Source organism: Chiloscyllium punctatum, chromosome 35 (genome assembly GCF_047496795.1).
Source record: "Chiloscyllium punctatum isolate Juve2018m chromosome 35, sChiPun1.3, whole genome shotgun sequence".
In the NCBI taxonomy this organism is placed as follows: domain Eukaryota; kingdom Metazoa; phylum Chordata; class Chondrichthyes; order Orectolobiformes; family Hemiscylliidae; genus Chiloscyllium; species Chiloscyllium punctatum.
In genome coordinates this window covers 16,430,899-16,453,228 of record NC_092773.1, presented here as the reverse complement: position 1 = coordinate 16,453,228, position 22,330 = coordinate 16,430,899, and the positions used below count along the sequence as shown (strand labels likewise).

At 52.4% G+C, this 22,330-nt stretch overlaps 1 protein-coding gene across 6 annotated transcripts in view; it reads left to right on the top strand.

Moving 5' to 3' along the window:
* LOC140459705 (fibroblast growth factor receptor 1-like) overlaps positions 1-22,330 on the top strand; it is a 154,510-nt gene that overhangs the window by 90,862 nt on the left and 41,318 nt on the right. For 5 of the 6 annotated variants that reach the window (XM_072554128.1, XM_072554130.1, XM_072554132.1 and 2 more), the window contains 4 exons: positions 1,418-1,681; positions 3,745-3,873; positions 10,217-10,386; positions 16,126-16,249. In XM_072554128.1, the coding sequence (XP_072410229.1) occupies positions 1,418-1,681; positions 3,745-3,873; positions 10,217-10,386; positions 16,126-16,249 (687 nt within the window). The remainder of the gene's footprint in view (positions 1-1,417; positions 1,682-3,744; positions 3,874-10,216; positions 10,387-16,125; positions 16,250-22,330) is intronic. The other variant, XM_072554133.1, reaches the window with a different exon arrangement.

The window sequence follows — 22,330 nt, the reverse complement described above, 5'->3', positions numbered from 1 at the left end:
CTTAAAACAGCAATGAATTGTCAAGTTTGAGAATATCCCACTTGCACCTGGGACCCTCTCAAGCTCTGTAGTCCCAAAGCTCCTCTTGATGTCTATTCGTTACCTTGAAGTAGAGAAATGACCATATCGTGCTGACTGTTATTAATTTTGTTGGGAAAGGGTGGCACGGTGACTCAGTGGTTAGCACTGCTGCCTCACGGCGCCACGGACCCGGGTTCGACTCCAGCCTCGGGTGAATGTCTGTGTGGAGTTTGTACATTCTCCCCGTGTCTGCATGGGTTTCCTTTGGGTGCTCCAGTTTCATCCCACAGTCCAAAGATGTGCAGGTCAGTTGAATTGGCCATGCTAAATTGCCCGTCGTGTTCAGGGATGTGTAAGTTAGGTGCATTAGGCAGTGGTAAATACGGTAGGGGAATAGGTCTAGGTGGGTTACTCTTTGGAGGGTCAGTGTGGACATTTTGGGCCTAATGGCCTGTTTCCATCCTCGGGATTCTATGAAGTTTCATGCTGATACTGCTGCTGTTTCTCAAAACCCTCTCCTGACCAGGAGTGGGCAAGAGAAAGCAGAGAGATATACTGGATGTTCCCGAAATGGGGGGAGTAGGAGCAGACCGTGGTATGGAGGCATTTGGTCACGTTCAGCAGTTATTCCCCCCAGAGTAGAAACCTTCAGGAGAACATGGTGATTCACGGCAGGAGGAGCTCATTCGGCCCTTTCAATCTGGTGCTGGTCAGTAAGATGGTGGCTGATCGGGATGTGATCTAATTCAGTTCAGGGTTATAGTTCATGGCTACCATGACCGAGGCGAGGTTTATATGGCAGATTGATCAGTTGGATTGAAATGCCACCAGCTGCTCTGATGAGGTTTGGGCACATCTCCACAGAAAGTTAACTTGGGCCGATGGGTGACTGGTTTACAATGAGGGACCACAGCACTGCCATCTCCCCCTGTACCAGAAGTACGATAGTCCCAGCACTGTTGGTCTCCAGTGTGAGGGTGGGATGGAGGTACCTTGAGGCTGACATGAAGGTTCTCTTCACTGACACCAGGTCAGAGGATGTTAAGGATGCAGCACAGAAGGAGGCCATTTTTCCCATCATGCCTTTGGTGGCTCTTGGCTCAGGCCATCCAATGGCCATAGATTGTAGCATAGAATCCAAGCTGTTTTGTAAGGCGGCCATGTTTCTTTGGTGCTGAACATCAGGGCTGGTCTGACTCTCGGTATTTCTGGCCTCAGTAATTTGACAGGAGTTTGTGAGGTCTCAGAGATTGACCATTCTGTTGCAGCTGGCGGTGCCCGTTCCTCATTCTCTCTGAGTGTGCGAGCAGTGCGTTTCCTTGTAGCATGGTGTGCTGGTTCGGTGTGAGCTCTGTCTGGTGTCCCTGACGCAGTGAGCTGTTCTCACCTTTTGCAGACTCCCTGAAACAGAGGCTGGACGTGGAGAAGTACCCAGCCCACCCAGGCCAGACCCTGGAGCTGCGCTGTCGCCTGAGGGAGGATGTGCAGAGCATTGATTGGACCAAGGATGGGGTCCAGCTGCCCACCAATAACCGGACCCGCATCACAGCCGAATTCCTGCAGATCACCAGCTCAGTGCGAGAGGATTCGGGTCTCTACACGTGTGTCACGGGCGGGCCGTCTGGCAGTGAGACTTCACGCTTCGCTGTCAATGTCTCTGGTACGTGGTAAGCCTCATCCATGGCCTGGGAGAGCTTCACTACACCTTCCAAAGGGGGCTTTCACTATCTGTCCCCATGAGATGTGACTGCTCCGTCCCCATCCTGACCAGTCGTCCATGTCAGGTCTATCCATATCTCAGCCCTGTATCATACAGTGACACCCAGACATCATCCATAGTTTGGTGTTTATGGACCAGACCGAATCCCCTCAAAACAGATCAAGGAGATCTTCTCGACCCTAACTAGCACCTCAGTTAAAGGTGAGTGTAAGACACTACATTACAGATGTGATTCGATTGGTCAAACTACGAATGCTTCCAGCAACACCCACTTTATTCTCACACCACCAATAAAATGCAAACAAAACTAAAAGAACTGGCATAACTTTAACTGTATTGAAATATTAAACAAAATAAAATATTATTTAACTAATAGCCGTTAATGGTTCCAATAGAGCAACATCCCCACCGGAATAATATATTATTTAACTGCTACCCATCAACTGTTCCAAAAGAGCAACATCCCCTAAACACACCCTTGGCTGAGGCAAATTCAGCAAAGCAGATTTCCCTGACCTGTTACCTCCTCCACTCTAGGAGAAGGGACACTGACAGTATGAATCTTGCACCAAGGACAGAGCGAGAGCTGTTTACAGCAGCTACAGCAGCAGCAGAGAGAGAGTGGTATCTTGCTGCTTCAGTCCCAAATTCCCGACTTCAACAACTGAAAGCAGAACTAAAGCCCTGTGCCTGTGGGAGCGTGAATCCACCCACTCACCCTCCTTTTGTCTAATTGAGGAAAAAAAAACCCATTGCTATTTAGTCTGCTTTCCATGGAGTAGACACATCAGCACCAAGTTTACAACACTCTTCTTCAAGAGAGCCGGGACAGAACAAATCCCGCTTCGAGGCACACACGTCCCTCCTTATCTCTGTGAGCTCCTCCACCCCCACATTGCTCTCAGATCTCTGCACTCCTCCTTCTGTATTTATCCCCATTTTCACCATCTGCCAGTGGCAACTGTGATAGTGTGAAGCTCTGGAAATCCCTCCCGCTCCCTCTCCTCCTTCAACATCCCGCAAACCCCTCCAAACTGCCAGCTAACTGACAGCATTCAAAATCATGTGCTGTCCAGGCTGAAGATGCGCTGTGGGCAAGGTGTTATCTCAGTACAAGCTGTTAGTGATCTTTCTGTTCTCTCCCTGGATTGGTTAGTTGCCTGGTCTGGGTGTGAGAGGGGAGGGGAGAGAGATCTTCTCCTGGGAGCGGGTACGGGGGGCTGACTCCAGTTGCTAATAGAACATAGAACATAGAACAATACAGCACAGAACAGGCCCTTCGGCCCACGATGTTGTGCCGAACTTCTATCCTAGATTAAGCACCCATCCACGTACCTATCCAAATGCCGCTTAAAGGTTGCCAATGATTCTGACTCTACCACTCCAACGGGCAGCGCATTCCAAGCCCCCACCACTCTCTGGGTGAAGAACCCACCCCTGACATCTCCCCTATACCTTCCACCATTCACCTTAAATTTATGTCCCCTTGTAACACTCTGTTGTACCCGGGGAAAAAGTTTCTGACTGTCTACTCTATCTATTCCTCTGATCATCTTATAAACCTCTATCAAGTCACCCCTCATCCTTCGCCGTTCCAACGAGAAAAGGCCGAGAACTCTCAACCTATCCTCGTACGACCTACTCTCCATTCCAGGCAACATCCTGGTAAATCTTCTCTGCACCCTCTCCAAAGCTTCCACATCTTTCCTAAAGTGAGGCGACCAGAACTGCACACAGTACTCCAAATGTGGCTTAACCAAAGTCCTGTACAGCTGCAACATCACCTCACGACTCTTGAATTCAATCCCTCTGCTAATGAACGATAATACTCCATAGGCCTTCTTACAAACTCTATCCACCTGAGTGGCAACCTTCAAAGAAATACTGTGCAGGCTGTCCATCTGTGAGGACTGTGAAACTGGGGCGTGGCAGCTGTGTGGTTGTCACCAGGATCGTGTTTGTGGAAACACTGCAGTAACTAACGGAATCACTCCCTGGTCTAGATGCTGTGTTCTCAGTGGATGATGATGACGATGACGATGAGGATGAGGATGAGGACGACGAGGTACCTGATGCTGACCACGATGAAGAGAACGATTCTGAGGAAACGGCGAAAGGCAGGAAGGAAGCACGTGAGTACAGAGTGGCTGGAAGGCCAGCTGAGCTGTCAGTTATTGGCGAACACCTTCTCCTGGACTGTTTCTGAGGTGATGGTGAAGGTCCAGGCATGATGGCTGCCTGGTATTGGCCACTTGATGCGGGATCTCGGTGTGCCCACCACTTGTCGGTCCAGGAGTGTGTTGGAGAGTTTGCCTTTGACAGCAGCTCACTGACGACACAGCAGAGTTGTGCTGATGAATATTCTGTTCACCTCAAAGGCACGGGCTCTTCCACATGCAGCTGGGAGAAACATAGCAGCTGGGGATGAAGCTGCATTTCCCACCCTCACCCAGTGGGGAAACAACCTGGAGGGCATCCCCCACACGCACACAGAGGCAGAGGGGAATGAGCAGCTGTCCCCCTCAGTGACAGTGGCCTGTGAGTTCAGTGCCAGCCAGCTGTGAGGGGCCGCCAATCTGAGGTGGGCATCTGAGGTGAGAGGCAGCACCTCTGACCACCATGAGTGAAGCACTGGAACTACCTGCAGCCTTGGCGCTTGCCTGAACCAAGCTGAGAGTGGGCCCACCAGGGTTTAGCATTTAATAAAAGCAAATTACTGTGGATGCTGGAATCTGAAACCAAAAGAGAAAATGCTGGAAAATCTCAGCAGGTCTGTCAGAATCTAAGGAGAAAAAAGAGCTGACGTTTCAAGTCTAACTGACCCTTTGTCAAGCTTTGATAAAGGGTCGTTAGACTTGGAACGTCAGCTCTTTTCTCTCCATACAGATGCTGCCAGACCTGCTGCGATTTTCCAGGGTTTAGCATTTGGCTGGTGCTAACTCTCGGAAGGTACATCCAGCGGGATGTGAGGTGTTTAGTGTTGTACCTGAGCGGGAGGTTCCTTCCAGGATACAGCTGAACCGGTGAGTTGAACAGTGTCCATGACCAACACCAAACTACCCACTCGCTTTGGGGTTGCTGGGGCTACTGCTTCTTGAAGGGTAAGGGAGACCTTTACAAAGCAAGAACTGACTTGAGAAGCTTTTCCTGATGACACTGGGGTGGTGAAGGTGAGAAAGCTCGGAAGGGAATGTTGAAAACCCTGAGTGTGAGGGTGCATCAGATTCCCACATGGATTTCCTGGATGTGATTATCCCGGTTTTACTTGAGGCTTTGGGGGAATCTGAAAAGATGATTGAGCCATTTGAAGCTTGCAACAACCTCAGGGTCACCGTGACAGTTCCTGGGGTCAGGATCAGAGTGGTGCTGGAAAAACACAGCAGGTCAGGCAGCATCTGAGGAGCAGGAGAATCCATGTTTCGGGCCAAAGCCCTTCATGACAGTTCCTGGCCAGAGTTGGAACTTCCTCCTGTTGTCCCACTTCCCTCATGGGTCTGGCCTTGTTCCCACCTTGCTGTTGTCCCTCCCTGTATCCCTCCCACTCTCCCTCTCTCCTGGCCGGACTGCTTCCCACTTGCTCCCACCCCAGTTATAATCTCTTCCATCAGGCAGAAGGTGCAAAAGTTTAAACACACAGACCAACAGGTTCAAGTACAGCTTCTTCCCCACTGTTATTAGACCTCTCAAATTTTAAATTTCATGGTGACCTCGTTCTTTGCACCTCTCTGCAGCCTTTACATAGTATTCCTTGCTCTGCTCTATTCCCCCTTATTCACTTGGTATAGTACCATCTGCCTGTACAGCATGCAAAACAAAATGTTTCACTGTACCTAGGTACATGTGACAATAATAAATCATAGCAAAAAGAACCTGCTCCTCCAGCTTTGCCTCCTTCCCTCACCCTCTCTGTACCTCTTTCCCTCCACCCCACTGTTGCTCTCTCCCTCCTTCTCCACCCCATGCTCTGGCTCCCTCTCTCACTCCCCCTGTTCCTTTCCTCCCCTCTCTGTCCCTCCTTTCCCACCCTCACCTGCTCCCTTGCTGCCTCCTCTGTTGCCTTTCTCGGTGAATGAGGCCGATGTCCTGTGCTGATGGGTGCTGAGCCTGTTGGATGGAGATGAATGGGTAAAGGTGATAGGCCGAGTTTCCCAGCCTCCCTTTCAGTATGGTCAGTCAGAGAGATTGGCAGCATCCCACAGGTATCAGAGGACAGAGCACACCAGCTTGTCAGCATCCAAATGCCTTTTCTCTTCACTGATTGTCACGAGAATTGTTCTCTCTTTTCCTCCTGTCAATCTGTCAATCAGGCAACCATTATGTAGCTGGGAGAAAGTGAGGACTGCAGATGCTGGAGATCAGAGCTGAAAAATGTGTTGCTGGAAAAGCGCAGCAGGTCAGGCAGCATCCAAGGAACAGGAGAATCGACGTTCCTTGGATGCTGCCTGACCTGCTGCGCTTTTCCAGCAACACATTTTCAGCGACCATGATGTAGCTGTCATTCTTTTGATGATTATTTTTGGTGCTAATGTTAATTGTGACTGTACCTGAATGGTAGCGGCTGTTCCAAGTGTTTTACAGCTCTGGCATTTTCTCATTCAGAGACCTGTTCTGACACAGCTCTGCAGCAGGTAGGGTGTGAGGCAGGGACACTGCCGCGGTGCCACACTGACGTTTACACTGTACTGGAGCAGCACCTAATATGAATGAGGATGACTCCGGGTAACACTTGCAGAGTGTTCAGTCGCCATTTACACAGTCGCTGCACTGCAACACCAGAGAAAAACTGAAAGAACAGCAGATGCTGTCAGCCTGAAACAGAAACAGATTGCTGAACAAGCTCAGCAGGTTTAGCAGCATCCGTGGAGAGAAATCTAAAACCAGAGAACTATTCTGAGGAAGGGTCACCAGACCTGAAAGGTTACCTCTTGATTTCTGTCCACACATGCCAGACCTGCTGAGCTTTTCCAGCAGCTTCAGTTTTGGTTTGAGGTAAAGCAATCGAGATGGTCAGTGGCTCTAGGGGGGAGAAACAGTGGCAGGTTTCAGGTCACTGCCCCTTTGAGTAGGAAATGCCCCTCTCCAGGAGGATGGCCTGCCACGGGCTGTGATTTGCTGGCTACTGTTTTCCTGTGGTCATTCGGTGGAGGTGGGGCAGTAGGTAACTGAGTCAGCGCCCGAGCTGGACGGGTTCACGAGGAAGGTCAGGGAGCTTTCACAATCTGGCCTGATTCCCAGAGGGAAAACAAACCTGTGCAGGATAGGATGCAGAACAAGAAGACGGGGGTGGGGAAAGTGCTGCAGTCAGGAGGGGAACAAGTGTACGCTGCTTCAGAAAGGTGTGCGGGGTGTGCTGTGTTCAGAGGTTGGGATTGTCTGCTGTTCACTTGATGCACAGGCTGATGTGACAATTCCTTATCGACCATCCCATTGGTGTTCATGGTAGGATGTACCCCTGTGAAGGGTAAAGTAACAGGAGGCAGTATGTTTCTAACATGCAGGGCCTTCGAGGTGGGAATGTGTCCGTGGGTAGGATCCACAGAGTCCCTGTCTGTTTGTCAGTGTCCCGTTTCCACTGGCCCCGACTCCTAGTGTTGGTGGGTTTGGGTCGAATGATGGAGCTCGCTCTCCACTCCCGAGTCACTGAGTAGCACAGCCCTCTCTGCCCTGTACCCAATCCCCATCTGAAACAAGCAGCAATCTCAATCACAAACACGAGGCACAACCCCAAATCCGTGACAGCAGGAAATATGAAATGTGACTGGTTTTATCAGCCGTTTTCCTGAAGGCTAGAGCTGAGCTGAGAGCTGATCTGGGGTGACCTATTTCCTGCTGACAGGGTTGTACTCCTGTCACAGTGATTGAGTACATCGGGTGATTAAATTGGAGTGAAAACTCATCCAGTGTTATTGGCAACTTGATCTCTGAGTGTGCCTCTGGCTCCCTCGATTAATCTCCTCGTCTATGGTTCTTAATGTCAGCCCATTCTGAAGTGTGTGATTTCCGGAATGGATGTCACAGTCAGACAATGGTATTGAGAGGTGCGCACTCAACTCTTGTACAGGTGTGTTAAAAAGGGAATCAAAAACCTGCTGTTTAAGGTTTAAAAACAAGTGAACTCCCTTCTGCAGGAATGGTTTCCCATGTTGTACAAGAGCTGGATTCCCACGTTCTTCCTGACCATGTGCTCACCTTGACCCTGGCACCTTGGGATTCTGGGAGCTGACCACACAGGGTCAGGCTGCTCATGGTTTGGGGATGCTCCCTGTGCCCGAATCAGCATGTACAAGGTCCAGGCTTGATACCCATCCCCTGTCTGCCCACTTGCAGGATCTCCCAGGAAACCTGACCAAGGGAGTGATCTGCAGGGTTCCTGAACAATAACTGGGCTTTCAATAAACAATGCCCTTACTGCTGTTGATGATCAGAGCTGCCCCTGGGAGCTGGCTGCATACAAACTGACTGCACAGCTCTCGGGGACGTGCTGAGGTAGGCAGAGGTGCTATATAAATGCCGGACCTTTTTCTTTTATGAGGGTGGACTCAAAGAACTGGGGCAGCTCTACTGGGCGAGAAGCAGCGGCGTCTGCTGGATTCTGATGTGGGTGTTCCCAGTGGGTGTAATTCCCGATGAGTCTGGAATTCCCTGGGAATATCCAGCCCAAAGTGCTTGGCCACCAGGAAGGAAACCCTGGACAGGGAGTCCCAACTTCTCCTTGGGAACGGCTTGCAGCCATGAATCCAGTTGGAGTTTGGGATAGCAGGGGAGTGAGCGAGGTGGTTGTGAATTGGCCTGGTGTTCTGAGTGCAGTCCTCCCAATGGCAATGACCAAATGGCACTGGTATCCTGGCGCTGGGGCCTTGACTAAGGTGTACTTGGGGGAGGCGAAGGCCAGACTCCGAGTTTACCTTGTTGTATAAATTACTGTTGGTCAGTCACATGAACTGGGGTGGATTCGGTTGATGTGAGAATGTTGCACAGGGTTTATTTTCAAAGACTGCAGTTAGTGCTACCAACTGACCCATCTGTAGCCGAGGTGTCTCTGTTGGGCTGTGCTGTGCCAGTCAGTCCTTGGCTCATGAGTATACCCAGCTGTTAATGCATCGCCAGCAGGAGCACATTGGGAAGCACGGGCAGGGCTCAGTGACCCTCTGATGTGAAGGAAAAGACTTGGATTGTGTAAGCCGCCAGCGTTATTGTACGGGAAGGGCCCTTTCTGTCCCGACTGGCTGGGTGTGGCAGCTGCAGGCATGGGCTGCTGGCGTTTGAGTGTCGGCTGGAGCAGCTTGAATGAAGGTGTCAAACTGAAGGGATCAGTCTGGGCCATGTAGGAAGCCTGGGAGCTTCTCCTGCAAGAGTCAGCTATCACTTACACTCGCAATTGTCAGCAAGCTGCAGGGTTAATCCTCTGGCTGACTGACTGACTGACTGACTGCTGCTTGGGAAGATTAGGGCAACATGGGATCCTCCACTGAAGGAGAGCAGCGTTTGTGGAAACACACTGCAAGGCTGCAGGCCAAGGGAGCAACTGATGCCAGCAGCAGAACCTCTGCTGTGCACAAGCATGCAACCAGGTAAGCTGCATTCACGTAGTGCCATGAATGTCATGTGTCAACAATGGGTGCTGCTGCTTGGGTGTTCTCCCACCACCCAGTCAGCCAATCGCAGTCCGCAATGCGTGTCGTCCTCACACGCCGTACACACCCGAACAGCAATTTGCCTATGATGCCACCTACTGTCTCCAGCTGACCTCTCCCATTTGGCCCCTGGAAGAAGTTTCCAGAGATTTTCAGCTCTGGCCAGACTCCAGTAGGAGGCCTGAGGGCAGACCCACCGAGAGCGACATCCCGAATCTCCGGTTGAAGTCGTGACTGAGGGGAGGGGAGAGCCATGGATTTCAGAGCCTGACACCCACGTTGTGAAGCTGCTGTTGCTGATCGGCCAGGTGAATACAATGGAGAACGAACCCAGGGATGTCAGGAGAGTTGCTGATGAGGACGGGCAGGAAGCCATGTTTTGACCCAGTTGGACTAGCCTTGTGAGGTGGTTCAGCATTGCAGAGGAAGGTGCAGTAGTGCCTCCTGCTGGGGAGGAGCAGCATAGACCGGTTTATCATAAGGTTGAGGTTGAGATCAGCCATGATGGTATTGAATGGGGGACTGGATTGCTCACTCCTGCTCCTGGTTGATATGTTCCTACTATGAAGAACTGCTTCACAGCAAATAACTGCAGAGCTAAAGCTCAGGATTAAAACAAACAGTACCATAACTCCCCTCTCCACCACCCCCCTGCCCCCCCTCACCCCCGACCCACCCACCAACACCTGCCACCAAGGTAAGAGATTGCAGGGGTTTCAGTACATTATGGTTGAACTGAGAATTGCAGCTTGTGTACAATTCCCTGTTTCCAGTCAGCAGCTTGACATGCCTGGCCCATGGTGCCTTGGGTTCCAATAACACGTCTCTTTGTTGTCCGCAGGAGCGCCGTACTGGTCACAGCCGGAAAAGATGGAGAAGCGACTCCACGCAGTGCCGGCCATGAAGACAGTAAAGTTCCGATGTCCCGCTGGTGGGAACCCCCTGCCAATCCTGTACTGGTTAAAGAATGGCAAAGACTTCAAACAAGACCACCGCATTGGTGGCTTCAAGGTGAGATCATTGACCTGTAGCCCAGGAACCAGGATGATGCACCCTGAGTTGGGGTTGGGGGCGGGGGGTTAGCTTTCACAATGAGCCTGGGTAGCACTTCAGGGAGATGGTGTCTGGGTCACCCACCTCACACCACTACCCCACCTCTGCCCTTTCCCACAAACCTGTCAATCTGAGCCTGAAATACACCCGGTCACTGGGCGTTCACAGAGCCTGAGAATCTGTTTGGTTGATGGAAACTGGGCAGGGCGTGGCCAGAGTTGGAGAGGGGCAAGGCTGTGGGCACTTTCGATGCCCCTCATTCATTCATGGAATGTGGGTGTCACTGCCATGGCCAACGTGGGATTCCCATCCCTCGTTACCTTGAACAGGGGTCTCCATGCTGTGGGGATGGAGTTACGTGGAGCTGAGGCATAGTAAGGATGGCAGATTCCTCTCCACCCGGGACAGGACAGGACATTGACAGGATGCAGAGCTGGGCTGAGAAGTGGCAGATGGAGTTCAACCTGGAAAAGTGTGAAGTGATTCACTTTGGAAGGTGGAATTGTGAATGCAGACAAGAGGGTTAAAGGCAGGATTCTTGGTAGTGTGGAGGAACAGAGGGATCTTGGGGTCCATGTCCATAGATCCCTCAAAGTTGCCACCCAAGTTGATAGGGTTGTGAAGAAGGTGTATAGTATGTTGGCTTTCATTAGCAGGGATTGAGCTTAAGAGCCGCAAAGTTAGAACACACTTGAAATATTGTGTTCAGTTCTGGTCACCTCATGATGGGAAGGATGTGCAAGTTTTAGAGGGTGCTGAGGAGATTTACCAGGATGCTGTCTGGACTGGAGGGGCATGTCTAATGGCAAAAGGTTGAGGGAGCTAGGGCTTTTCTCATTGGAGCAAAGAAGGATGAGAGGTGCCTTAATAGAGGTGTACAAGATCATGAGAGGCATAGATAGAGTGGGTAGTCAGAGACTTTCTCCCAGGGCAGAAATGGCTAACACAAGGGGGCCACTATTTTAAGGTGATTGGAGGAAGGTTTTGGGGAGATGTCAGAGGTAGGTTCTTTACACAGAGAGTGGTGGGTGTGTGTGGAATGCACTGCCAACAGTGGTAGTCGAGTTAGATACATTAGGGACATTGAAGCGACTCTTGGAAAGGTACAGGGAGATAGTACAATGAACGATGTGTACGTTAGTCTGATCTTAGAGTAAAAGGTCAGCTCTATATGGAGGGCCGAAGGGCCTGTTCTGTGCTGTACTGTTCTTGAGGAACTGTATTCGGATGCCAGCAGCAGCTGCTTTGAAGAGCCCAGGACAGGGAAATTTTTTGCCTGAGCCTCAAGTTAGTTAGTTAGTTTGTGCATTGATATCTGGAGGGTAGTGGAGCTGGAGGAGATTCCAAAAACAGGGAGGGGACCCAACCTGTCGATCTCGGCAGCCGGGCTGTAACCTGAGATCCAGTAAGCTGAAAGGCCTGAGGATACAGTAATGAAATCTCAAGTGCCAGTCGGGTGAAAGCAGGCAAGTGAGCTGTTGGAGACAGAGTCACTACCAAGGAGTGTGTATCAGGTGTCAGTGCCTGCAGCACAGGCTCAACTTCCTTCAAAAACACTCCCTTTTGATGAACTACCTCACTTTGTTTCAGTCTAATAGAATGCATTCCCATCAACTCGGTGACTTAGTGCACAGCATTACGTTCTGGTGTTTGAACTCAACAAGAGTTTGCGAGCAGACACTGGGGGAATGTGTTGGTGAATACAGTGCACAGACTCGGTCGCAATCTGTTCAGAAACATACCCAGAGAGGCTGGGTGTCTTCAATATGCTTCTGATCCCCATGATGCTGCCCCCCCCACCCCGAGAGATTCAGAAATGTTTGAACCTGACCACGCAAAGCTGCCACACCAGACAAATCGAGAGTGGTGATGAGACCCACATTTCCCATGGGCCAATCCGCCTGACCGGCACATCTCTGGACTGTGGGAGGAAACCCACACAGACACGGGGAGAATGTGCAAACTCTACACAGACAGCTGAAGCTGGAATCGAACCCAGGTCCCTGGCGCTGTGAGACAGCAGTGCTAACCACTGAGCCACCGTGCCGCCCACCGCCATCTTCTCCAGGGCAATAAGGGATGGATTTGAGTTAGAGTTGCCACGACCCAGCAGAAAGCATGATTGCAGCTTGCTTTGCACTGCTGCAGAATGTAGCAAGGCCACACATCCATTACTGCCAGTCCTCATGAAGACTGAAGCAGTTCAATCTGTCGCAGGAGAAAGTGAGGACTGCAGATGCTGGAGATCAGAGCTGAAAATGTGTTGTTGGAAAAGCGCAGCAGGTCAGGCAGCATCCAAGGATCAGGAGAATCGACGTTTCGGGCATGAGCCCTTCTTCAGGAATGAGGAGAGTGTGCCAGCAGGCTAAGATAAAAGGTAGGGAGGATGGACTTTGGGGAGGGGCGTTGGGAATGCGATAGGTGGAAGGAGGTTAAGGTGAGGGTGATAGGCCGGAGTGGGGGTGGGGGCGGAGCGGTCAGGAAGAAGATTGCAGGTTAGGAAGGTGGTGCTGAGTCTGAGGGTTGGGACTGAGACAAGGTGGGGGGAGGAGAAATAAGGAAACTGGAGAAATCTGAGTTCATCCCTTGTGGTTGGAGGGTTCCTAGGCAGAAGATGAGGTGCTCTTCCTCCAACCGTCGTGTTGCTATGGTCTGGCAATGGAGGAGGCCAAGGACCTGCATGTCCTTGGTGGAGTGGGAGGGGGAGTTGAAGTGTTGAGCCACAGGGTGGTTGGGTTGGTTGGTCCGGGTGTCCCAGAGGTGTTCTGTGAAACGTTCCGCAAGTAGGCGGCCTGTCTCCCCAATATAGAGGAGGCCGCAGCGGATACAGCAAATGATGTGTGTGGAGGTGCAGGTGAATTTGTGGCGGTCCTGCACCAACCAACCCAACCGCCCCGTGGCTCAACACTTCAACTCCCCCTCCCACTCCACCAAGTACATGCAGGTCCTTGCACTCCTCCATCACCAGACCATAGCAACACGACGGCTGGAGGAAGAGCGCCTCATCTTCCGCCTCGGAACCCTCCAACCACAAGGGATGAACTCAGATTTCTCCAGTTTCCTCATTTCCCCTCCCCCCACCTTGTCTCACTCCCAACCCTCAGACTCAGCACCACCTTCCTAACTTGCAATCTTCTTCCTGACCTCTCCGCCCCCACCCCCACTCCAGCCTATCACCCTCACCTTAACCTCCTTCCACCTATCGCATTTCCAACGCCCCTCCCCCAAGTCCCTCCTCCCTACCTTTTATCTGAGCCTGCTTGGCACAATCTGTTGCAGGGACAAGAGAGGGCAGAGCAAGTTCAACTACAGGGCTGTGGATCAGATCCTCACAGGAGTCTGTCAGAAACTCAGCAGGAAGACTGTTCTGTCAATTCATGCCACCGGAATCTGGCCAGTCAGTTAGCTGAAGTCACGCGCTTTATTCAAAATGACCCATTTCAGTCACTGTTCCCAATAACTTTCTGACCTTCCAGTGTTGGCTGAGACCGGGAGAGCGTGTGGAAAGCAGTGCTGGAGGGGTGGCTGCAGTAGAAACACAGGCACCATCAACATTGGGCCGAATGGTCCGATTGGACAGGGTGGATTCCGAAATATGGGAAAATGCAGGATTAACTTGGCTGAAATCAGGGTTTTTTTCAGTCATGACACTTGTTAAAATAACCACCTCCTTCAGGTGTTCATGTGTATGGAGGCTGTTCTCTGCACAAGTGTGAAGGATTGTTGGTAACGTGGACAGTTAAAGATGGAACTCAATTGTGAGCCCTTACCCCCACAGTGTGTGTGCCTCAGGCAGCTTGACCCACTGATGTTTCAGACCCTCTCCTTAACCCTGGCCGCACAGAGCTCCAGGGTTTGATCCCCGTAGGAATGACATTGCTGGACCAGCATGGATCCTTGGGGATGAATGGCCTGTTGTGCTAGGTATCCTGACTGTGAAATCATTGGAACACAGCAGGTACCTGTTCTGAGCTGCATGTCTATTCAGCCCCATTGCGAGAGCTAGTCTGAGGCACGTGCCACTGACTTGCTCAGTCCATAACCGGTGAGGTTTCCCTCAGCTTTGTGCATTGACCCACATGTCCCCTTCCAGAGGGTCTTGTTGGGGACGAGTTTGCTGCCTCATCAAATCCTTTTGGGCTTTGGGGAAATGGTGTTGTGAGCTGGATTTGACCCTGCCCATGTGTCAGTGTGAAATAACAGCCTGGTCTTGTTGCTGATTTTTTGGTGTACGGCCTGAGAGAGAGAGAGAGAGAGAGATGGAAGCCCCTCTTTGCCAGGCTAACGTGGTTCACATTGCCGAGCACTGCGATCCCATCATCTGTACCATGTTGACATGACCGTGATGAGTTAGTGTTTCTGTTGGGTTTGAGCCTGTCAGCTGGGATCGATTCGACTGTCCTTCCTGAAGTGGGTTCTGCCTCGTAACTGTTCAAGAGTTGTACGTGAAAGGCCCGAGATTTCCCAGCTCTGTGTAACCACTCTCTCCCTGGCAGGCTGGGTTTCTCTGTGCCCCCTCTGTGGGATTACACAGCCAAACACTGTGTCTGTCTAAGGTCCACCTCAGCGAGAACAGGCTGGAGGTCTCTTGTGAATCCTCTCAGCCTGGCTTGCTCACCTTCCTTTCAGGCTTCACCCAAATCCTGCTGTTCCGAAAACCTCGGTCTCTGGGTTTCTGAAGACATCCTGAAGCTAAGTGGGCAGTTTCTTACTCAACCAGTGGGACAGCAAGAGGCCATTCAACCCCTTCACAGTGGGCCGCCATTCAGTTTCAGCATCAGCCCATCTGCACTCCCTTTCCCTTGGATGCTTTCAGCGGTGGAGTCAGAGCAAAACTCCATGCTGGATTCGGGTGCTATACTTGGGAAGTGTTTGTGTTGTGTTATTGGCTTGAGAGGAACAACAACTGGTCTGTGTCTGAGGCAGTGTGCCCCTGGGATGAGGAGTTTGTTGGGGACCAATCAGATGCAGTCAGGGTCAAGCCTCGCAACTGTCCACTCACCTGCGTTACAGGTAAACACCTTCAATTCGGCCTCAGTTCATGATCGTGTTCCTTGATGTGTGAAGATGTTGAGCAGTAGAGGTGGGGATTGAACCCTCAAGTCCCTTTCCCAGTGGCCCTGTGGGGAGGAGTTGGAATTGTCAAGAGCAGTCATCAGTTGATTTTTGTTTTTCAAGTGACTTCAGAGAGATAATTAGAGCCCCACCCCCTATTCTGGTTTCCCTCTCTCCCTCACTGGGAGTGACCAGCCCACCAGCACTTGTCTGGTTCAGTGGGTAACCCTGTTCGATCTGGTTCAGAGGATTGGGCATTCACTTCCCAGTCCACGGTTTCAGCGTAGTTACCAGCACAGAGGTCCGTGCAGAGAAAGTGCTGTTTTTCTCATGCAGTGTCAGACCCTAATACTCACCGTGACCCGGCTGTGCCCGCTCAGAGATGTGTACAAGATCCCATGCAGCTTTTGTGAGGAGGAGTCGGTGTTGTGGCCAGTAGTTACCCCTGACCCAGACAGATGGCTTGGCTGTTCTGACCTGCTTTCTGGGAGTTGGCAGCGGGCAGACTGGCCATCATTGAGACAGGATTGCCTTCACAAGTGGATGATTGCTTGGACACACGTGGGGAGATCTGGTGGTCAGTGCAAACCTTTGCTGAGTTGTCTGTTATTTTAATTGATGTTCTGTGCTCTTGTCCTGAAGATCCGATCGCAGCACTGGAGTCTGATCATGGAAGGAGTGGTTCCCTCAGACAAGGCCAATTATACCTGTGTGGTCACAAACAAGTATGGCAGCATCAACCACACCTACCAACTGGATGTTGTCGGTAAGAGCCTTACACTGTAGTTTATTGTGGGAAAACCATTATCCGTGTTCTCACAGAGTGACTGCAGTATCTCCATCACAATCTGCCTTCCATCGCTTACAACAGCTGAGGTCCTGTGGAGTTTCTCAGACTATAAAGGGTGCACCAGACTGTGCCTTCTGCTGCACATCTCCCAGGGTCAGTGAGGGGGCACTGTGGGTATCGCCCGGGGTCAGTGAGGGGGCACTGTGGGTATCGCCCGGGGTCAGTGAGGGGGCACTGTGGGTATCTCCCAGGGTCAGTGAGGGGGCACTGTGGGTATCTCCCAGGGTCAGTGAGGGGGCACTGTGGGTATCGCCCAGGGTGAGTGAGGGGGCACTGTGGGTATCTCCCAGGGTCAGTGAGGGGGGCACTGTGGGTATCTCCTGGGGTCAGTGAGGGGGACACAGTGGGTATATCCCAGGGTCAGTGAGGGGGGCACTGTGAGTATCTCCCAGGGTCAGTGAGGGGGACACTGTGGGTATCTCCCAGGGTCAGTGAGGGGGACACTGTGGGTATCTCCCAGGGTCAGTGAGGGGGCACTGTGAGTATCTCCCGGGGTCAGTGAGGGGGACACTGTGAGTATCTCCCAGGGTCAGTGAGCGGGACACTGTGAGTATCTCCCAGGGTCAGTGAGGGGGGCACTGTGAGTATCTCCCAGGATCAGTGAGGGGGACACTGTGGGTATCGCCCAGGGTCAGTGAGGGGGCACTGTGGGTATCTCCCAGGGTCAGTGAGGGGGGCACTGTGGGTATCTCCCGGGGTCAGTGAGGGGGACACTGTGAGTATCTCCCGGGGTCAGTGAGGGGGGCACTGTGAGTATCTCCCAGGGTCAGTGAGGGGGACACTGTGAGTATCTCCCAGGGTCAGTGAGGGGGCACTGTGAGTATCTCCGGGGTCAGTGAGGGGGGCACAGTGAGTATCTCCCAGGGTCAGTGAGGGGGGCACTGTGGGTATCTCCGCGGGTCAGTGAGGGGACACTGTGGGTATCTCCCAGGGTCAGTGAGGGGAGCACTGTGAGTATCTCCCAGGGTCAGTGAGGGGGCACTGTGGGTATCTCCCAGGGTCAGTGAGGGGGGCACTGTGGGTATCTCCCGGGGTCAGTGAGGGGGACACTGTGAGTATCTCCCGGGGTCAGTGAGGGGGGCACTGTGAGTATCTCCCAGGGTCAGTGAGGGGGACACTGTGAGTATCTCCCAGGGTCAGTGAGGGGGCACTGTGGGTATCTCCCAGGGTCAGTGAGGGGGGCACTGTGGGTATCTCCCGGGGTCAGTGAGGGGGACACTGTGAGTATCTCCCGGGGTCAGTGAGGGGGGCACTGTGAGTATCTCCCAGGGTCAGTGAGGGGGACACTGTGAGTATCTCCCAGGGTCAGTGAGGGGGCACTGTGAGTATCTCCCAGGGTCAGTGAGGGGAGCACTGTGGGTATCTCCCAGGGTCAGTGAGGGGGCACTGTGGGTATCTCCGGGGGTCAGTGAGGGGGCACTGTGGGTATCTCCCAGGGTCAGTGAGGGGGAACACAGTGGGTATCTCCCAGGGTCAGTGAGGGGGACACTGTGGGTATCTCCCAGGGTCAGTGAGGGGGCACTGTGGGTATCTCCCAGGATCAGTGAGGGGGGCACTGTGGGTATCTCCGGGGGTCAGTGAGGGGGACACTGTGAGTATCTCCCAGGGTCAGTGAGGGGGGCACTGTGGGTATCTCCGGGGTCAGTGAGGGGGGCACTGTGCGTATCTCCCAGGGTCAGTGAGGGGGGCACTGTGGGTATCTCCCAGGGTCAGTGAGGGGGGCACTGTGGGTATCTCCGGGGGTCAGTGAGGGGGACACTGTGGGTATCTCCGGGGGTCAGTGAGGGGGACACTGTGAGTATCTCCCAGGGTCAGTGAGGGGGGCACTGTGGGTATCTCCGGGGTCAGTGAGGGGGGCACTGTGAGTATCTCCTAGGGTCAGTGAGGGGGGCACTGTGGGTATCTCCGGGGTCAGTGAGGGGGGCACTGTGGGTATCTCCCAGGGTCAGTGAGGGGGCACTGTGGGTATCTCCCAGGATCAGTGAGGGGGGCACTGTGGGTATCTCCGGGGTCAGTGAGGGGGGCACTGTGGGTATCTCCCAGGGTCAGTGAGGGGGCACTGTGGGTATCTCCCAGGGTCAGTGAGGGGGGCACTGTGGGTATCTCTGGGGTCAGTGAGGGGGGCACTGTGGGTATCTCCCAGGGTCAGTGAGGGGGGCACTGTGGGTATCTCCCAGGGTCAGTGAGGGGGGCACTGTGGGTATCTCCGGGGTCAGTGAGGGGGGCACTGTGGGTATCTCCCAGGGTCAGTGAGGGGGCACTGTGGGTATCTCCCAGGGTCAGTGAGGGGGGCACTGTGGGTATCTCCTGGGGTCAGTGAGGGGGACACTGTGAGTGTCTCCCAGGGTCAGTGAGGGGGGCACTGTGGGTATCTCCCAGGGTCAGTGAGGGGGGCACTGTGGGTATCTCCCGGGGTCAGTGAGGGGGGCACTGTGGGTATCTCCCAGGGTCAGTGAGGGGGACACTGTGGGTATCTCCCAGGGTCAGTGAGGGGCGCACTGTGGGTATCTCCCAGGGTCAGTGAGGGGGGCACTGTGAGTGTCTCCCAGGGTCAGTGAGGGGGGCACTGTGGGTATCTCCAGGGTCAGTGAGGGGCGCACTGTGGGTATCTCCCAGGGTCAGTGAGGGGGGCACTGTGGGTATCTCCCAGGGTCAGTGAGGGGGGCACTGTGAGTGTCTCCCAGGGTCAGTGAGGGGGGCACTGTGGGTATCTCCCAGGGTCAGTGAGGGGGGCACTGTGAGTGTCTCCCAGGGTCAGTGAGGGGGGCACTGTGGGTATCTCCCAGGGTCAGTGAGGGGGACACTGTGGGTATCTCCGGGGTCAGTGAGGGGGACACTGTGGGTATCTCCGGGGTCAGTGAGGGGCGCACTGTGGGTATCTCCCAGGGTCAGTGAGGGGGGCACTGTGGGTATCTCCCAGGGTCAGTGAGGGGGGCACTGTGAATATCTCCCAGGGTCAGTGAGGGGGACACTGTGGGTATCTCCGGGGTCAGTGAGGGGGACACTGTGGGTATCTCCGGGGTCAGTGAGGGGGACACTGTGGGTATCTCCGGGGTCAGTGAGGGGCGCACTGTGGGTATCTCCCAGGGTCAGTGAGGGGGGCACTGTGGGTATCTCCCAGGGTCAGTGAGGGGGGCACTGTGAGTATCTCCCAGGGTCAGTGAGGGGGACACTGTGGGTATCTCCGGGGTCAGTGAGGGGGACACTGTGGGTATCTCCGGGGTCAGTGAGGGGGACACTGTGGGTATCTCCGGGGTCAGTGAGGGGGACACTGTGGGTATCTCCGGGGTCAGTGAGGGGCACACTGTGGGTATCTCCCAGGGTCAGTATGCTGTGCCTCTATCAAGACTGAGTGAGAACTGAGCACCCTTCTCGAGTACAGCACTTCCAAAGGGACTGAATGTGAACCTGCTGTTCAGTGTGCCCAAGGAGCTGGGAACCCTTTCCTTGTTCTCTTCCTTACAGTCTGACTTGGTTTGTTTTCACCTTGAATCCTGCTCTTAGCTCATGTCGGCAGCTGTGGGGTTTATTGGCTCGGTGTCAAGTTGCTGTCTCACTCTAGCTTTTACCTTTGTGATTACCCTGGTCCTTGTTTTCCATAATTGCTCTCTCTCCCATGCCGTTTCCCTCACTGCCAGCTCAGTGCCAGTTGGTGACCCTGTTTTGCCAAACTGTTCTTCCATCTCATTTCAAAGCCAGTCAGCAGAGAGCAAGCGCTAATGGAGCATTGCAAACATTGACAGCGATACCAGAATCCACAGGGAGAGAGCTCACACCTTGAGCTGACGTTCAGTGCAAGTGCATCACTGGAAAGTACAGGTCTTTCAGAGAATTGCACTTGCCCAGTGCGGCTGTCAGATGATTATTTTGTTTCTCGAGTGATTTCCGAGGGATAATCAGATGTCTGTCCAGCCCCAATCCCTGTTGTGGTTTCCCTCTCTCCTTCTGTCATTGCCCAAGCCCACCAACAAAGGCCCAGGGGGCTACACAATACACAGTGAAATGTCTGTTCTCCCTGATTCCCTCCTCAGAGTGTCGGAGCTGTGAGCTGAAGTCCCACATCAGAGCTGTCGCCACCAAATGCAGTGCTGTACTGTCTGGAAAGGGTGATCCTGCTGATGAAACATGGAACTGAGGATCCCGAACCCCTCTCCGAACAAAATACAGAAGGTCCCGTGGTAATGTGCTGAAGATGCCCCTCGTGTCTCAGCCACCATATCTATCTCTCCATCAATATGAATATCAATATTGCTGTCAGGTACCATGCAAATGCAGGTTTTATTCCCCCCTCCTCTTGCTGTGTGTGATGAGAGCTGTGCAGTGGCCAGTGCTGAGAAGCAATGTTCTGACCTCTCTCTATCACCGCTGCTGCTCCTCCTGTAACACACAACTCTCCATGTCGGGCCTGGGGAGAAAAACCATTCTGCTCCCTCCCAACAAGCACCCACAAAACAACAGCAATCAATTCTTCAGCTCCCGCTCAGAAACTGGCTATGTTTATAGAAGTATAGACTCCCATTACTGCCCCTGTTCTAATTGGGCCCGACTTAGTATTGACCACTGGCTCACTTTCAGTGGAAGACAGGCTAGCTGTAATTTACTCCTGTTCGGGAATTCCATCACTTAGCAATTCCTTTGGAAAGCTTCTGTGTACTAATGCTGAAGCTGCCCTGATCGAATCAGGAAGGAAGTGGAGGTGTGACAGTGAGGAGAGCACGAGGATGTTGGGTTTGGGAATGGGTGGAAGCAGCCGAGTGCTCAGGAAGAGACCATGTGGTTCTTGTGTTTGCTTGGCCAGTCAGAAAAATTGTCCCCTGGTTTTCTGCCCACCTTGTTCTCCCATCTCCCAGTTCCATGCTGTCTTAGAATAACAGTGTAGTCTTTGGGGGTGGCACTGTGGCTCAGTGGTTAGCACTGCTCCCTTATAGCACCAGCGACCCGGGTTCGATTCCAGTCTCGGGCGACTGTCTGTGTAGAATCTGCATATTCTCCCTGTGTCTGCATGGGTTTCCTCCGAGTTGTATTATAGACCTCCTAATAGTCAGTGGGAAATTGAAAAACAACTTTGCAAGGAGATCTCAGTTATCTGTAAGAATAATAGGGTGGTTATGGTAGGGGATTTGAATGTTCCAGATTGTTAAGGGTTTAGATGGAGAGGAATTTGTTAAGTGTGTACAAGACAATTTTCTGATTCAGTATGTGGATGTACCTACGAGAGAAGGTGCAAAACTTCACCTACTCTTGGGAAATAAGGCAGGGCAGGTGACTGAGGTGTCAGTGGGGGAGCACTTTGGGGCCAGCGACCATAATTCTATTTGTTTTAAAATAGTGATGGAAAAGCATAGACCAGATCTAAAAGTTGAAGTTCTAAATTGGAGAAAGGCCAATTTTGACAATATTAGGCAAGAACTTTCGAAAGCTGATTGGAGGCAGATGTTCGCAGGTAAAGGGACGGTTGGAAAATGGGAAGCCTTCAGAAATGAGATAACAAGAATCCAAAGAAAATATATTCCTGTCAGGGTGAAAGGGAAGGCTGGTAGGTATAGGGAATGCTGGATGACTGAAGAAATTTAGGTTTTGTTTAAGAAAAAGAAGGAAACATATGTCAGGTATAGACAGGATAGATCGAGTGAATCCTTAAAAGAGTAGAAAGGCAGTCAGAGGATACTGAAGAGGGAAATCAGGAGAGCAAAACGGGGACATGAGATAGCTTTGGCAAATAGAATTAAGGAGAATCCAAAGGGTTTTTACAAATATATTAAGGACAAAAGGGTAACTAGGGAGAGAATAGGGCCCCTCAAAGATCAGCAAGGCAGCCTTTGTGTGGAGCCACAGATAATGGGGGAGATACTAAATGAATATTTTGCATCAGTATTTACTGTGGAAAAGGATATGGAAGATATCGACTGTAAGGAAATAGATGGTGACATCTTGCAAAATGTCCAGATTATAGAGGAGGAAGTGCTGGATGTCTTGAAACGCATGTAGGTGGATAAA